At 39.1% G+C, this 19051-nt stretch overlaps 1 protein-coding gene across 1 annotated transcript in view; it reads right to left on the bottom strand.

Annotated features, from left to right (window-relative positions):
* The window catches only part of SNTB2 (syntrophin beta 2), a 116359-nt gene that overhangs the window by 48931 nt on the left and 48377 nt on the right, over window positions 1-19051 (bottom strand). Inside the window, exon 2 of the mRNA XM_013052275.2 lies at window positions 16596-16809. Within this exon, the coding sequence (XP_012907729.2) occupies window positions 16596-16809 (214 nt within the window). The remainder of the gene's footprint in view (window positions 1-16595; window positions 16810-19051) is intronic.

Raw genomic sequence — 19051 nt, 5'->3', positions numbered from 1 at the left:
TCAGTGTGTTAATGAGATGACCTAAAATGAAGGAACCTATTGTATGGTCTATAGTAAAACGCCTCACTTTGCTTTAATTTCCATGTCAAAGAAATGGAAAGCGTGCTTGTTGAATGTCATAGGCACATTGTAAAGAAGGAACTGATACTTTTTTAAGTACTTAGAAAATTCGGGTATAAGGTATTGCTAGGTAAATAAATGTGACTGCCAAATAATGAACTGAAATTTCCACCAAGTGGGATAAAGAAAAGAGAAAATAATTGAAGAATATGACTCTTTATGAAACTCTGAAACTTGTTTTTTAGGGCCTGTGTAACATTATGTGATTAAATCATCCAGTGAGTCATAGTAGGAAAAGACTTAAGAAATCTTCAGCTCTGTGACTGTTATTTGTTAATGTTCCACTGAGAACAATCTAAACTTCAAAAGTCACCTTTAGGAATTTGCTAACTTTCTTTACAAGTACACTAAACAAATTTTAGAAAGCGATTTACTGGGTGCTTTTTGCTGTTTCGGTCAAAGTTTTTGCCAAGATGAGTTTAAGAACTCAAAAATAGGGCACCTGGGTGGCTCAGTGGGTTAAGCCGCTGCCTTCGGCTCAGGTCATGATCTCAGGGTCCTGGGATCGAGTCCCGCATCGGGCTCTCTGCTCGGCGGGGAGCCCGCTTCCCTCTCTCTCTCTCTCTCTTTGCCTGCCTCTCTGTCTACTGTGATCTCTCTCTGTCAAATAAATAAATAAAATCTTTAAAAAAAAATTTAAAAAGAACTCAAAAATAAGTGAATAACATACATACACTTCTGTGTTCTAACAGTGAACATATGCGTTTTTCAAAAAGGAAAAAAGATAAAATTCTTAGGAGTGTTTCTCATGGTTGGCTAGAAACTGACAAACTGCCACTGACCAGGTACAGATCGTTTTATTTTTTCATCTTTCTGAGGAGAGATTTTGCTGCCTTGACACACTGTCATGGGCACCTGCAGCACCTGCCAAAGATACGCAGTTTACATGGATACTAGCGGGCCGGCCTTGAAGCCTGCACACCTTTCTTTTGCCACTTGTCTAAGCCCTTTAAGATTTCGAGTATTTCAATTTACCATATTAGTATGGCAAATATGCATCATCATTTCAGCTCTGGTCAATCTATCCTTTCTTAAGTAAACATTTACTGTGCGTCTACTATATGCCAGCTCCAGTGAGACACTGACATTGGAGATACAGTGGAGATAGAAAAAAAATAGTCTATATCCTCACTGGACCTACTGTCCAATGGGGAAGGCAGAAATTCAACAATTAATATAATTACCAGTTACAAAAAGTGCTCCTATAAAGAAAGGACTGTAATAACTACTATGAAGTTCTTGTCTAAAGGAGGCAAGGTGGTAGGAGCAAAGCAGGACTGCAAGGGAGGCCTCTCCACCTCGAGGCACACTTACCCAGGTAATGTCATGCTGTGAAACGGGTTATAAACACTTCTACCTGATACTTATCAACTTACCTATCTAGTCACCTGCCATCCCACTTGAATTAGTCACCTAGCTACCTGAAAGGCTAGCCACCAGTCTATCCATGTTTTAAATGCCTTCAAAGTTCTAGGGAAATAGCTAAAAGGCCAAGAAATTCTAGAAAATAGTCACAACATAAAATAAGATCTGGGAATAGTCTGAAGCCCATCTTAGCCAGAAAACAATGTTTTATTTTATTTTATTTATATTTTTAAAGATTTTATTTATCAATTGTCAGAGAGTGAGAGAGAGAGAGAGAGCATAAGCAGGGGGGCAGCAGGCGGAACAGGCAGAGGGTGAGCAAGGAGCCCAATATGGGACTTGACTCCAGGACCCTGGGGTCAAGACCCGAGCAGAAGGCAGCCTTCCAACAAACTGAGCTAACCAGCAATCCCTGAAAAAAATCTTTAGAGAGCAAGTCGTAAGCAATTTGAGCTATTTGCTTTTGTTTTGTTCTTCTGTGAAGGGTGCGAAATTTGTTTAATATTCTTTCTCTCCCTCTCCGGCCCCTCTAAAAGAAAAGGTAAAAAACCACCTAAATGTCCACTGATGGAATGGATAAACAAACTGTGGTATTATACAAAGAATTGAATATTATGCAGCCTTAAAAAGGAAGGAAAGTCTGACACATGCTACAACATGGATGAACTTTGAAGACATCATGGTAAGTGAAACAAGCCAGTCACTAAAGGAGCAATATTGTATGAGTCAACTTATATGAAGTAGGTAGAGTATTCAAACTCATAGAAACAAAAACTAGAAACAAAACATAGAAACAAAAACTAGAGTGGCAGTTGCCAGGGGTTGGGAGGACAGGGGAATGGGGAGTTGTTTAATGGGTACAGAGTTTTAGTTTTGCAAGATGAAAAATTTCTTGAGATTGTTGTACAAATATACTTAATACTACTTAGCTATACACTTAAAAATGGCTAAGATGGTAAATTTTATGTTATGTGCATTTTACCACAATATGTGTATTTTACCACAAATATAAGTTGTAATATAAATTGGAAATAATCTTATGTTGGGATGTAAGATGGATTACGGTAGGAAGAGATATGGCCTGGGGAAATTTAATTGGACCCAAGAATGAAACTACACAGAGTTCACCAATAGGACAGACTCCTACACAGGAGGAATTTCTCCATCCTAAAAGCCCAACAAAGGTAGAAAGAGAAAGATAAACAGATCATATTAACTTCATATTAACTTCTAATTTGTCCTCTATGTTATTTTATCATACTCTTCTTTTTTTTTTTTTTTTTAAAGATTTTATTTATTTATTTGACAGACAGAGATCACAGGTAGGCAGAGAGGCAGGCAGAGAGAAAGAGGAGGAAGCAGGCTCCCTGCCAAACAGAGAGCCCGATGCGGGGCTCAAACCCAGAACCCTGAGATCATGACCTGAGCCAAAGGCAGAGACTTAACCCACTGAGCCACCCAGGCGCCCCCATACTATTTTTTTATGTTATTTTTCACTACATCAATGGTTGCTGTCATGATCCTTAGGATATCTGTTGGCTAAAAAATTGGCTATATTCTCTAGAAGAAAAATAGCTATTCATTTGTTATGGGAAGATTTAAAATGGTACATTATACTCAATAACAATAAAATATTGCACTAAAAGGCAGAATCACTTCTGTGCTAATTCTTTTGATGAGTTAAGAATTATATTATTCAGAGCAACTGCTCAAATAATCATTAAAGTATCCAAACTGATTTTAAAGTTACTTAATGACAAGTAGTTACCTGTAAAATTCGATGCTAGATTATTAATGTGTGAATACAAACCTAAAGCAAGTTGTTGTTTCTCTATTATTTATACTGAATATACTATATCTTTTAAAAAATTATTTATTTATTTTTAAATAAGATTTTATTTATTTATTTGACAGAAAAAGAGCACGAGCAGAGGGAATAGCAGGCAGAGGGAGAAGGAGAAGCAGTCTCCCCAAAGAGCAGGGGGAGCCTGATGTAGGACCAATGACCTGAACTGAAGGCAGTTACCCAGCCAACTAAGCCACCCAGGTGCCCCTATTATTTATACTAATCTTTTTTTTTTTTTAAAGATTTTATTTATTTATTTGACGGAGAGAAATCACAAGTAGACGGAGAGGCAGGCAGAGAGAGAGAGGGGGAAGCAGGCTCCCCGCCGAGCAGAGAGCCCGATGCGGGACTCGATCCCAGGACCCTGAGATCATGACCTGAGCCAAAGGCAGTGGCTTAACCCACTGAGCCACCCAGGCGCCCCTATTTATACTAATCTTAAAAGAAAAAGTATTTCCACTATTTCTAGAACTTCCTATATAACACAGCAATTGAGTACACACATTTCATCTACTTCTGAAATCCCACTAAAAACACTTAAAGGGGATTTTAAAAAACTTAATAGACTCTTTTACCAGTATTAGGTTTACATAAAAAAATTGAGTAAGAAACACCCCACGCTGTCCCTCCATAATACACCCTATTATTAACATCTTGCACTGGTGTGGTCCATTTGTTACAACTGATGAGCCAGCCAATACTAATACAACACTATTAACTAAAATCCCAGTTCACTTTGTGTTGTATATTCTGAGTTTTGACAAATGTATGCCATATATTTACCATTACTGTACTCTACAGAATCATAATTTCACTGCTCTAAAAATCCTCCGTGCTCCACCTATTGATTTCCCCATCACTCAGGCCCTGGCCCTGATGCCTGGCAACCACTAATCATTTTCCTGTCTCCATGGAATCACACAGCATGTCACTTTTTGAGACTGGCTTAGCAATATGCTTTTAAGTTTCCTCCGTGTCTTCTGTAGCTTGAGAGCTCAGTTCTTTTCCTTCTTCTTCTTCTTCTTTTTTTTTTTTTAAAGATCTACTATTTATTATTTTTTAAATTTAAATTTAGGGGCACCTGGGTGGCGCAGAGGGTTAAACCTCTGCCTTTCGCTCGGGTCATGGTCTCAGAGTGCAGGGATTGACCCCCACACAGGGTTCTCTGCTCAGCAAGGAGCCTGCTTCCCCCTCTCTCTGCTTGCCTCTCTGACTATTTGTGATATCTCTGTCAAATTTGTGATATCTCTGTTAAATAAATAAATAAAATCTTTTAAAAATTTAAAAAAAATTTAAATTCAATTAATTAACCTATAATGTACTATTGATTTCAGAGGTACAGGTCTGTGATTCTTCAGTCTTATATAATACCCAGAGCTCATTACAACACATATCCTCCCCAATGTCCATCACCCATTTATCCCATCCCTCCACTCTTCTCCCCCCCAGCAACCCTCAGTTTGTTTCCTATGATTAAAAGTCTCTTTTGGGGACGCCTAGGTGGCTCAGTTGGTTGGACGACTGCCTTCCGCTCAGGTCATGATCCTGGAGTCTCGGGATCAAGTCCCACATTGGGCTCCCAGCTCCATGGGAAGTCTGCTTCTCTCTCTGAACTTCTCCTCGCTCATGCTCTCTCTCACTGTCTCTCCCTCAAATAAATAAATGAAATCTTTAAAAAAAAAAAAAAAAAAAAAGAGTCTCTTATGGTTGTCTCCCTCTCTGGTTTCATCTTGTTTCACTTTTTCCCTCTCTTCCCCTATGATCCTCTGCCTTGTTTCTTAAATTCCACATATCAGCGAGATCATATGATAATTGTCTTTCTCTGATTGACTTATTATGCTTACATAATACCCTCTAGTTCCACACACATTGTTGGAAATGGCAAAATTTCTTTTCTCGATGGCTGCATAATATTCCATTGTGTGTGTATGTGGATACAGTATCTTCTTTATATATTCTTCTGTCAATGGACATCTGGGCTGTTTCCACAGTTTGGCTATTTTGGACATTGCTATTATAAACACTGGGTGCATATGCCCCTTCAGATCACTACATTTGTATCTTTGGGGTAAACACCCAGTAGTGCAATTGATGGGTCGTAGGATAGCTCTATTTTCACCCTTTTGAGGAGCCTCTATACTGTTTTCCAGCATGGCTGCACCAGCTTGCATTCCCACTGACAGTGGATGAGAGTTCCCCTTTCCCTGCATCCTCGCCAACAACTGTTATTTCCTGACTTGATAATTTTAGCCATTCTCACTGGTGTGAGGTGGTATCTCATTGTGGTTTTGATTTGTATTTCCTTGCTGTTGATGTTGAACACTTTTTCATGTGTCTGTTGGCCCTTTGGATGTCTTCTTTGCAGAAATGTCTGTTCATGTCTTCTGCCCATTTCTTGACTGGATTATTTGTTCTTGGGGTGTTAAGTTTGCTAAATTCTTTGTAAATTTTGGGTCTAGCTCTTTATCTGATATGTCACTTGCAAATATCTTCTTCCATTCTGTTGGGTATCTTTTGGTTTTGTTGACTGTTTGCTTTGCTGTGCAAAACTTTTTTCTTGATGAAGTCCCAATAATTCATTTTTGCCTTTGTTTCCCTTGCTTTAGAGACATGTCTAGGAAGGTTACTGCTGCTGAGGTCGAAGAGGTTGCTGCCTGTGTTCTCCTTCACGATTTTGGTGGATTCCTGTCTCATACTGAGGTCTTTCATTTATTTTAAGTCTATTTTCGTGTGTGGTATAAGGAAATAGTCCAGTTTCATTCTTCTGCATGTGGCTGCCCAATTTTCCCAATACCATTTGTTGAAGAGACTTTTTTCCATTGGATATTCTTTCCTGCTTTGTCAAAAATGAGTTGACCATAGAGTTGAGGGTCCAATTCTGGGTTCTCTATTCTGTTCCATTGATCTGTGTATCTGTTTTTGTGCCTGTCTTAATGATGACAGCTTTGTAATAGAGCATGAAGTCTGGAATTGTGATGCCACCAGTTTTGGTTTTCTTTTTCAACATTCCTTGGGCTGCCCAGGGTCTTTTCTGGTTCCATACAAATTTTAGGATTATTTGTTCCAGTTCTGTGAAAAAAGTTACGGTATTTTGATAGGGATTGGATTGAATGCGTAGATTGCTCTAAGTAGCATAGATATTTTAACAATATTTGTTCTTCCAATCCATAAGCATGGAACGTTTTCCCGTTTCTTTGTGTCTTCCTCAATTTCTTTTGTGAGTACTCTATATGTCATGTTTTCTGAGTGAGAGCTCCTTTCTTTTTATTAATGAATAGTATTTCATTGTCTGGATGTACCAGTTTTTTATTCATTCACCTACTGAAAGACTTCTTGGCTGCTTTCAAGTTTTGGCAATTATGAATAAAGCTTCTATAAACATTTGTGTGCAGGTCTTTGTGTGAACATAAGTTTTCAACTCCTTACGGCTAAATACCAAGAAGCATAGTGCTAGGTCATATGGTAAGACTATGTTAAGCTTTGTAAGAAACTGCCAAGTTATCTTCCAAAGATGCTGTTCTGTTCTTCATTCCCACCAACAATGAATAAGAGTTCCTGTTGCTCTGCATTCCTCTCCAGCATTTGGTCCTGTCAGTGTTTTGGATTTTGGCCATTCTAATATGCATACAATGGAATTTCATTGTTTTAATTTGCAATTCCCTAGTGATATGTAAGTTGAGCACTTTTCATATTCTTATTTGCCATTTGCATTTCTTCTTTGCTGAGGTGGCTGTTCAGATCTGTTTCCCATTTTTAATTGGGTTGGCTTGTTACTGTTGAGTTTTAAAAATTCTTTGCCTAGATACCTGGCAAAACAGTATTTTTGGGTTTGTCTGTGAGGGGTTTTCTAGAGGAAATTAGCATTATCAAAAGACTGAATAAAGAAAACGTCCTTTGCCAGTTCAAGTGGGCATCATCCAATCTGCTCAGCATGAATATAACATTTCAACTGGTAGAAGAAGGGTGAATCTGCTCTTTGCTTGAGTTGCTCTTGCATACTAGCACTTTTGGTTCTTGGGCCTTGGAACTCAGACTGTATTATACCACTGGCTTTCCTGGTTCTCCAGTTTATAGAAAGCAGATCATGGGATTGGCCTTCATAATGGCCAATGCCCATTCCTGTAATCTAACTCTCTATCCATCCACCCATCCGTCCATTCATTCATCTATCCATCTCTCCTACTGGTTGTTTTCCTGGAGACCCTATTATATAGTGTCTTTTACAGACCAGAAGTTTGTAATTTTCATGAAGCTCAACTTTTATTTTTATCAATTTTTTCTCTTACATAACATGCTTTTGCTGTTGTATCTGAGAAGTCATCACAAACTTTAAAGGGGATTGGTTGATTGATTTTTTTTAAAAGAATTTGTTTATTTATTTAACAGACAGACATCACAAGTAGGCAGAAAGGCAGGCAGAGAGAGAGGGGGAAGCAGGCTCCCTGCTGAGCAAAGAGCCGGATGCAGGGCTTGATTCCAGGACCCTGAGATCATGACCTGAGCTAAAGGCAGAGGCTTTAACCCACGGAGCCACCCAGATGCCCCTGATTTGATTTTTAAGATTTTATTTATTTATTTGTCAGAGAGAGCGAGAGAGCACAAGTGGGAGGGCAGCAGATAAAGGGAGAAGCAGGATCCCAGCTAAGCAAGGAGCCTGATGCAGGAATCAATCCCAGGACCCTGGGATCAAGAACTGACCCAAAGGTAGATGATTAACCAAATGAGCCACTCAGGTGTCCCTTGACTGATTTGATTTTAAGTAATTTCCGCCCGGAATGTGGTGCTCAAACTTACAACCCTGAGATCAAGATCCACCAACTGAACCAGCAGCCAGGTGCCCTTAAAGAGGACTTTCAAGAGCATAATTCTACAATAGAGAATTAAAGAGCATAATTCTACAATAGAGAACAGGAGAAAAGCAACTACAACAGAATTTTGGAAGGTGGCAAGCAGACAGAGGAGTTAAATGACTTAGCAGACCTAAGAAAAGTGGGGAGTAAAATCCCAGTACATCTGTGTTGCAGAATCCTGAAGCAGATGGGGAATTAGAGGCACCAGTTAACCTCTGGGAGTGGGAGTAAAGCACAGAGCTAAAATAAAGAAGCTGGCTGCAAGTCTGTTCCAGCATTCCCCACACCCTGCAGCCAGTGACTGCCCCACCCTCAACCCAGCGAAAGATTCATACCCACTCTCATCCACTAAACTGAGCAGAAGAGCCAGTGATATCCCTACTTCAGTCCCCACCATCAGGCTAGTTGTTTGGGCCATTTATTTCCACCTGGCTGCTTTGGCACTGTAACCAGCATAACATCCTTTAAACATATGCTAAAAAGTTCAGTCGCAAAACCATGATGAGAAATTTTTTTCACTCCTCCTACTGACCTACTTAGTACTAAAGATAGGAATCTGTTCATCCTTCCCTAGGCACAAAACGTTCCACCTTCCGAAAAAGCCTTTACACTTCATACTGTTTCTGGGACAGTCTCTCAGACTCCGTTGACACAGTCTAGACTCTGAAAATCCTGATGTCAGGGATCCTAGTTATCAATAAGTAGAAGAATGGAAAGTAAATCTGTTACAAAATGAAACTAAACCTGATTAAACAGGGTAAGATACTGGGACTACTAAGCTGGAAAAAGATGAAAACCGACAGCAAATTAGTTCACAAGGCAGGAGCACCAATTTTTCATGAAAAGAGAAATTTAGGTGTTTCTTAAGAAGGACTGTGAAATCGAAAACTAACTTAAAAGAAACTGAAAAGAAACTCCAAAACAGGACTGATGATTCTAGGCTCCAGAAGACTTTGCCTTTGGAGAAGGAGCCCCAAAATCTCGATAAAGGGGACAAAGCATTTCAGAAGGTCTACTGCTATTTTAAAAGAAAAACTCAAAGGAAAACTCTGGTAATAAAAATTTGAAGGCAGTCTGCCAGTAATTGTTTGGGCTCACAGGAGAGAGGAGGAGACAGCTACAGTGTGAAGAGTTTTGGCCTCTAATCAAACCACTGAGGATTTCCTGAGAAATGCAAGTACATTTTGATCAGATGAATCAAATCAATGTTTAGGTACACTGGAACATAGGATTCTGTAAGTCTAGCCTGCTTATTTCTCCTTTTAGTAGTCTTTGACTTAACTTATATGTTTAATTTAATAATAATCGTACTGTTTTATATGTCATGAAGCCAAAATTTACCTTTTACATGGAAAATAGCCAACGTGAAGACGACTAAGACTTCCAGTTCAAGCTAACAGCAAATATTTCTGGAAAGCAGCATTTAAGAACACCTTGTTATTACTAAACACACTGCCTACAGTACTGTTTGGGAAGGAATGGACTCATGTTCCCTGGACTTCATCATTATTTACTTAGCTTCCATTTCCCACAATGAACTGTTTATAACTAGCAAAAGACCTAGTGAGGTCTTGAGATCTCAAGCTGGAGGAAGAGAACAAACTTCTTCCTCCTCCTTACTTACTCATACTGATGGTCAGCACTTTTTTTCAGCTCCAGTCACTGAAACTAAACCAAAGTAGTAAAACAGAAAAAAAAGATGTTTCCCTCTCATGTCAAGTAAATTTTGGTTTAGAAAGTGAAACCTTGGGACGCCTGGGTGGTTCAGTTTGTTAAGCGGCTGCCTTCGGCTCAGGTCATGATCCCAGCGTCCTGGGATCGAGTCCCACATCAGGCTCCTTGCTTGGCGGGGAGCCTGCTTCTCCCTCTGCCTCTGCCCGCCACTCTGCCTGCCTGTGCTTGCTCTCGCTTCTCTCTCTCTGACAAATAAATAAATAAAATCTTTAAAAAAAAAAAAAAAAAAAGAAAGTGAAACCTTTATATTGAGATGAAGGATGATTCACAAAGAGATTCTACTACACACCATTGGAATAGTTAGTATTAAAAAGACTGATAGCACCAATGTTGGTGAGATGCAGAACAACGCAATCTCTCATATACTGCTGGTATATTTAATTTATTAGTAACAGCATTCATTTAAATGGCACAATCACTTTGGGAAAAAAGACTAACATTTAGAAAACTAAACTTTTTTTTTAAAAAGATTTATTTATTGGGGCACCTGGGTGGCTCAGTGGGTTAAAGCCTCTGCCTTAGGCTCAGGTCATGATCCAGGGTCCTGGGATTGAGCCCCGCATTGGGCTCTCTGCTCGGTGGGGAGCCTGCTTCCTCCTCTCTCTCTGCCTGCCTCTCTGCCTCCTTGTGATTTCTGTCTGTCAAATAAACAAATAGATCTTAAAAAAAAAAAAAAAGATTTATTTATTTGAGAGAGAGAGCCAGTGTTGGGGGAGATGGAAAGAGAGAATCTCCAGCAGATTCCTGTTGAGCACGGAGCCTGACAAGGGGCTCAATCCCATGACCCTGAGATCATGACCTGGGCTAAAACTAAGAGTTGGACGCTTAACCCACTGTGTCACCCAGGCACCCCAGAAAACTAAATTATTTGACCCAGCAATTCTACACTTAAGAATTTACTGAAGAAGGGACGCCTGGGTAGCTCAGTTGGTTAAGCAGCTGCCTTCAGCTCAGGTCATGATCCCAGCGTCCTGGGATCGAGTCCCACATCGGGCTCCTTGCTCGGCAGGGAGCCTGCTTCTCCCTCTGCCTCTGTCTGCCATTCTGTCTGCCTGTGCTCGCTCTCTCCCTCTCTCTCTGATAAATAAATAAAATCTTAAAAAAAAAAAAAGAATTTACCCGAGAAAAATGAAAATGTAAGCCTACAAAGGGTTGTACAAAAATATTCATAGTAACTTCATTAACTCTAAACTAGAAGTAGCTCCCATCAATGGGAAAACAGAGAACGGAATAGTGATCTATTCAGATAACACGACATCATTCAGCAATAAATATATGCAACAAGATAAACAAATCCTCAAAAACCTCACACTGAGTAAAAGAATTCTACCACAAAAGAGTACATATGATTGCATTTATACAAAATTTCAGAATAGTTAAAACTAATCTATAGTAGAAAGTCAGAACAGTAGTAGCCTTTGAAGATGGGAGAAGGAACTGAGTGAGAAAGGGCACAAGAAAACTTTCCAAGGTGAAGGTAATATACTACGCCTTGATAGGCTCAGGTTATATAATTGTATGCATTTGTCCAAGTTTATGATTTGTGCATTTTATTATATGTAAATATTTTCTTAAAAGAAAAAATAATGAAACACTGAACTACTTACTTATATGCATGCTTAAGTATTTAGAAATTATGCTTAAGTATTCACAAAGTGAATTTACAATTCACTTTGAAAAGTATCAAGAAAAATTAAAATGGAATAACAGATGCATAGATGGGTCATCTGTGCTAAAGAAAGTATAGTAAAATATTAATGGTAGAATCTAGGTGGTGGGAAAAGAGTATTGAACATAGGATTCTTTGACCCTGCTTTATGTTGAAAGATTATGCACAGTAAAATATTAGGAAAAAAGTAAAGAATGTTGGGAAACCACATGCCTACCAAGGGCTTAAAGAACAAAGCCATTTTCCACATTAGGAAACATCTAGGCTTAGTTCTTGCTCTGGGTTTTACCAGAGACTATGTTGAAGATTAAAATTTTCAAATAGAAATATGGTTACATAAAACTGCAACTTGATAAATGTTTTGCTCACAGATGTCCTAACAAAACTTATTTTTACTGTTCCTACAATGGACTGTTTTTTTCCATGGCTTTAAATGTTGCAGCTGTGTTACTTGTCATGACATCTTCCTGAGAAAGAGTTGAGATAAATTTAAGGATCAAAGAGTTCCAAGTGATTTTATAGATGTTATCTTATTTATCCTTGAAGTAGTTCTAAAAGACTAGTTGAGCAAGCACTATTATGTCCATTTTATAGACAGAGAAAACAGGACAGAGAAATTAAGGAACTTATTTAAGGTCATAGGACACAAATGGCACCTATAATAATAGTATACTAAAAGCTTACTGTGCCAATTTTATAATCATCTTCTTATTTAATCTGCACATAAGCTTTCATTTTAGATAGCAGGAAACCAAGACTTACAGAAAACAAATAACTTGGCCAGAGTTACAAAGCCCATCATCCTAACTTCTATCTAATTAGCTAATGGGTTCTGAACACTTTTTCTGTTAAGACATATAGGATAGATGTTCACATTCCTGTGGACATAACTGAAGTTATGCACAATTTTGCCAGGTGCTGGTAATTCCACTGTTTCTCTTTTTCTCCAGAAAGCACAATGGAATGCAAGTAAAAGTGATATAGAAATAACCTTGAACCTCTTCCAATTTTTTTTTTTTTTTTTAAAGATTTTATTTATTTGTCAGAGAGAGAGCGCAAGCGAGAGCAAGCACAGGCAGGCAGAGTGGAAGGCAGAGTCAGAGGGAGAAGCAGGCTCCCTGCGGAGCAAGGAGCCCGATGTGGGACTCGATCCCAGGACGCTGGGATCATGACCTGAGCCGAAGGCAGCTGCTTAACCAACTGAGCCACCCAGGCGTCCCATTCCAATTTATATTTTATAAAAAGCAAATTATCTACAAATTTTAGTAATTCAAGTAACATGAGAAATAAATTACTTTCCAGTATTAAGATTAAGAATCTGCAATAGTCTCAATCTTCTAAAACTTCTCCTTGTATAGTACACCATGTCTCAGGAGACTGGCCGTCTTACTGAAGAGCAAGGTGTGATATGATTCTAATAACCTAAACTGCCCTCTCCAATTGGTTCTGAAGACCTATTTCAAATGTGATCATGCACCAGATGTCCCTAGCATTTAGCATGGATGCTACAGAAAATGCAGCCCCAAATTTTAATGAAGGCCAAGGTTAGTGAGTTCTAGAAGACGTCTAAGTAGAAGATAAAGTAGCACAATCTTCAATCATATAGTCATATCACCTTCCTCTTTTATTTTTCTAATGATTTTTTAAAAGATTATTTATTTATTTATTTGACAGATAGAGATCTCAAGTAGGCAGAGAGGCAGGTAGAGAGAGAGAGAGAGAAATAGAGGAGGAAACAGGCTCCCCACTGAGCAGAGAGCCCGATGTGGGGCTCAATCCCAGGACCCCGGGATCATGACCTGAGTGGAAGGCAGAGGCTTTAACCCACTGAGCCACCGTCACCTTCCTCCTTCAAACCCTCCACTCCCATACCTGAGTCCTGTAGAAACTTTATAATACTTTGCCTTTTTCTCTAATGCCCAGCTATATCAGCAGTACTACACATGTTAAAAGCCCAACCCTCACTGTGATATTAGGAGATGGGGTTTTTGGGAGGTGATAAGATCATGAGGGCAGGGACGTCCTTACTGAGAGAAGTGCTCTTATAAAAGAGAGCTCTCTAGACTCTTCCGCCATGTAAGGACACACCAAGAAGACAGACATCTATGAATCAGGAAGCCGACCCTCACCAGATGCTGATTCTGCCAGCATCTTATCTTAGACTTCCTATCCTCTACCAGAACTATGCAAAATAACGTTTTGGAAGGGGCAGAAGTCACCCAGTCTATGGTATTTTGTTATAGCAGCCACAATAGACTAAGACAAGAGATATCTATTCTCATTCTCAGAAATGATTTACAATGAAGAGACTTAGCCTGAAAATATTCCTGTCTGACAACAAGTTGGCAAATTTAGTTGTTGTTTGTTCTTTACCACATTGTTTCTCTAGTCTAATTCTTTCTTTGTGGCCCCTACTAATTATTTTAAGTCTGTGATTAACCAAAAGCTTTACATAAATGTATCTCATTTGAAGAAAAAAAATTAATTTTGATTCAAGAGGTAGAGGTGACTACTTACTTTACAAATTAAATTCTTACTTCATGAAAAAAATAGAGCAATTCTTTAAAGACCAAGCTGTGCTAATTTAGATATGATTTAACATGCACATGATCTTTCACAAACAAATCTATATGTAACTTGAAATAATTTCTATAATATCTTAAACTTTTAAAAAAAGGCAAACAAGGGGCGCCTGGGTGGCTCAGTGGGTTAAGCCGCTGCCTTCGGCTCAGGTCATGATCTCAGGGTCTTGGGATCGAGTCCCGCATCGGGCTCTCTGCTCAGCAGGGAGCCTGCTTCCCTCTCTCTCTCTCTGCCTGCCTCTCCTATCTACTTGTGATTTCTCTCTGTCAAATAAATAAATAAAATCTTTAAAAAAAAAAAAGGCAAACAAAAACAATACAAATATACAGAATATAATTTTCAAAATGTGTATATAGTTGGCAATTAAGATTTCTTTAAGCTCCTCTTTTTTCTTTTTTTAAAATTTTTTTTATTTGAGAGAGAGACAGTGAGAGAGAGCATGAGAGGGGAGAAAGTCAAAGGGAGAAGCAGACTACCAAGGAGCTGGGAGCCCGACGCGGGACTCAATCCCGGGACTCCGGGATCATGATCTAAGCCGAAGGCTGTCGCTCAACCAACTGAGCCACCCAGGTGCCCTAAGTTGCTCTTTCTTAAGAACCTACTATGTGCCCGGCTCTGTGCAAAGGACTTCATATGTATTGTCTCATTTAATCTGCATACTGAATTAAGCATTATTATCCTTCTTTTTAATTCTTTTTTTTTTTAAGATTTTATTTATTTGACAGACAGAGATCACAAGTAGGCAGAGAGAAAGAGAGAGGAAGCAGGCTCCCCACTGAGCAGAGAGCCTGATGCGGGGCTCCATCCCAGGACCCTGATAAGGCAGAGGCTTTAACCCACTGAGCCACCCAGGCGCCCCCTTCTTTTTAATTCTTAAAAAAGATTTTATTTATTTATTTGACAGAGAGTGTGTGAGAGAACACAAGCAGGGGGAAATGGCAGGAGGACAGGGAGAAGCTCCCTGTCGAGCAAGGAGTCCTTGGGCTCAATCCCAGGACCCTGGGACCATGACCTAAGCCAAAGGCAGACACTTAACCAACTGAGCCACCTAGGTGTCCCTATCCTTCTTTTTTTAAAAACAAATGAGGATATAGTGATTTATGGAGGTGAAAGTATTTGCTCTGAGCCTTCTTTTCAGCAGCATACCCTAATCAGGATTGTCTAATTTCCATGAGAAGGTCTCGGTGACTGCAGAACTCAACTTGTTAGTACCATACAACATATCACAGAGCAAGATCTTTAATGTCTTTATGGCCTAAAATGCCCAATGTCAGGGCGCCTGGATGGCTCAGTTAGTTAAGGGTCTGCCTGTGGCTCTGCCCCTCACCTGCTCATGCTCTCTCACATTCTCTCTTTCTCAAATAAATAAAATATTCTTTAAAATGTCTAAAATCACTCAACTTCTTGCTGTCTTCTTGTGATCTATCCATCCTGACTGGGCACCTCGCTGTGCATTCAGATCAGAAGACACCATGAAAGTGAAAGTACATTATAAAAAGTCTGGTCCTTGTCTCTGTCTTTGGATAAGTTCATCTCTCTCCTTTTTTCCCCCTAATATCTAACCTAACACTAGGTTTACCAGTACCCGTTCATGGAATCACTGAAGACAATCATCATAGAACCTGACTGGCTACAGAACTACAAGGGACAGGGGAACCTGGGTGGCTCAGAGGGTTGGGGCTCCGCCTTCGGCTCGGGTCATGGTCTCAGGGTTCTGGGATCGAGCCCTGAATCGGGCTCTCTGCCCAGCGGGAGGCCTGCTTTCCCCTTTCTCTCTGCCTGTCTCTCTGCCTACTTGTGATCCCTCTCTCTCTCTGTCAAATAAATAAATAAAATCTTTTAAAAAAAAAAAAAAGGACTACAAGATACATAAGAAATTATTTAATCCAGCTCCCTCTTTTTACAAATAAGAAAAGTCAAGTCAAGAGACGCCAACTTGCCAGGTCACATTGCTAGTTGATACAGCCATATCTATAATCAAACATCTGACTCCATGTTAAATACAATATACAATATACAATATACGGAGTTTCCATCTGAGGGGACATTTAAGATTTCTTTAACAAGGTTTTTAAAATTATAAAGAAATTTCTTAGTGAGAAAAGTACTAATACTCCAGGAAAGTATAAAATGAAGAGCAGAAGCCCTTTCTCTCCTACCTTCTAATCTTATTTCACTCCCTGCAAGTAACCACCATTAAGTTTCTTGTATGTTTGTCCCATATTTTTCTATATATGTATATGGGCCTATATGTGTGAAGTAATTTAAATATGGAACCCCCAAAATTATTTTCTCATCTCAGGGTGATGTTTTCCTCTGAATAACGTAGTCAATAGTCATATTATTAAAAATATGCATAAGTAATTTTACAACATAACCTTAAGTTTGTAAAGCCTTAAGTATGATATTCTCCTTAGGTACAGCTCACCTGTTTTCCAGATCCGGCATGCTTAGGTTTCTAGCAGCAAAGCACATTTTGAGAGGGATGACCTTCCTGTCCTTGGTGTTGTTCTGATGTTTTGGAGAACCAGAGTCCTCACTGCCACTAAAGCTTGGTGACTGAGGAGATGCACCTTCCCATGGTAGATCTGATACTAATGATGGCTTCTTGATATATGGTGTAACTTCTCGGATGAATTTAACTACAAACAAAAATCAAAGAAGAAGGTCACTGATTTTGCTTCCTATGAAAAATGACAACGAAAATACACACATTCATGTAATAGCTGCCAGGAAGTGAAAAAAGATGCTAAGTTAAAGAGCCAGCACACAGAATTTTAGGATTGGAGGGTATTTCAAGGCTACATAACCCAAGTGAAAAGCCACTACTTTATTCTAAAAGTTTAATTTCTGAGCTTTTGCATGTATTTTTCCTTCTGCTCAGGACTCCTTTCTCTATGTAACTGGTCAATTCTACTTCAGAGTCACCTCCTCAGCAAACTTTCCTGTCAGCTCTCTAGGGTATTACCAATACACCTCTGTAACAACCTCTTAGCACCCTGTGTTGTAACCCTTTGCTAATATTTCCATTTACCTGATGGGTCTGAGTTCTTCGAGGGAAGGAATTATGATGTATTCAGCTTTAGTATCCAACACCTAAGGGCAGTGTGGGCTCAGTACACGTTTGAAGAAATGAATAAAGAAACAAATGGGGGCATCTGGGTGGCTCATTTGGGTAAGCATCTGACCTGGGCTCAGGTCATGATCTCAGAGTCCTGGGATTGATCCCTGCGTTGGGTTCTGTACTCAGTAGGAACCCTGCTTCTCCCTCTCTTTCCCCTCCTCCCCCTGCTTGTGCTTTCTCTCTCTCAAATAAGTAAAAAATCTATTAAAAAATCCCCAAGTTGCCAAAAACAAACAAACAAAAATGAACAATTAAATACTTGAATTATTTCTATAGCTGACCAGCCACAAATGAATCTCCTGGTGACAGAATCAGTACCTTCTGAGACAGGGCCACTTAGCTTTAGACAACTCAACATTCAGAAAATTCTTGAAACTTCCACCCACTGGTTTACAATCTACTGAAACCATATAGAAAAAACTTAACCTCTTCCACATGAGAACACTTCAGTTATTTAAAAACTGAGATTATTTCTCTTTCTTTTTTCCCAACTAAGCTAAATATCTCTACTTCAATTCAATTCAGCTCAAGCAATATTTTTAGCTACCTACCAACTGCCAGGAATGAGGCTACCCACTAAAATATAGTAACAAATGAAGAAGCATGAACCCTGCCCAGTCTAATAAAGGGAGACAACTACATAAAGAGATCATTATAGATTTGAAAACAAATGCAAAAATAAAGTGTATTCAAGATAAGGTATACTGATTAATGGTAGCCCCAAATTAAAATACAGCTTTTAGTAGACGGCAAACTTTTTTCTTTGTTAAGTTCAATTTTAAGACTTGTAAAACACTTCTTTGACCTCAGTTATGGCTGGCAACTGCTGTCATTTGGGGCAAGGTGTTTTTGTTTCAAAAAACAGATAAATTATTAAAATTTCAAGTGGCATTAAAAATGTAAATAGTCGAATGCAGAATGTAGCCATCATTACCTCTGCTATCATGATGTATTACATCAGTATTCTACTTTCCTCTCAAATTCTAACATGGGAGGGTCATTTGAGTAGTATCATAGGAATTGAAAAACTAGAAAGATATGATCATTATCAGTGCTTATATCATAATAGTATTAATATTCTACAGCAGTGGAAGATTTACAAGCTGGGGTACCTGGATGGCTCAATCAATTAATTGACTGACTCCTGATTTCAGCTCAGGTCATGTTTAACCAAATAAGCCACCCAGGTGCCCCTAAAAGATTCTATAATAAAACACCTAGATTCCTAGCAGTCCAATTCCCATCTCTGGAGGCAACCATTATATGGTCTTCCAGACATATGCTAGATATGCTAGGCATATGTAAAATTAAACACATGCATGTACATACATACATACATACATACACTTCACGTAATGATGATATATAATGCGTACTGCACTAAACTTGCTTTTTTTACTTAATAATATATTTTTAAAGATTTTATTTATTTATTTGACAGAGAGAGAGGTCACAAGTAGGCAGAGAGGCAGGTAGAGACAGAGAGGGGAAGCAGGGTCCCTGCTGAGCAGAGAGTCCGATGCGGGCCTGGATCCCAGGACCCTGAGATCATGACCTGAGCCGAAGGCATGACCACTGAGCCACCCAGGTACCCTTTTATTTAATAATACTGATAATAGTTTTTTATAAGCCTAGCATTCTGCAGCTCATTCTACAGCATGATGGATTATAGACAGTCCTTTGGACTCAGATGGATCTGGTTCAAATACCAACTGTGTTTTCTACTTGACTGTTCTGAGGTCCTCATCTATAAAAGGGAA

The sequence above is a fragment of the Mustela putorius genome, unplaced genomic scaffold (assembly GCF_011764305.1).
Source record: "Mustela putorius furo isolate JIRA1106 unplaced genomic scaffold, ASM1176430v1.1 tig00000174_pilon_pilon_pilon, whole genome shotgun sequence".
NCBI lineage: Eukaryota > Metazoa > Chordata > Mammalia > Carnivora > Mustelidae > Mustela > Mustela putorius.
The sequence above is the reverse complement of the archived record's forward strand: the minus strand, read 5'-3'. Positions and strand labels throughout refer to the sequence as shown.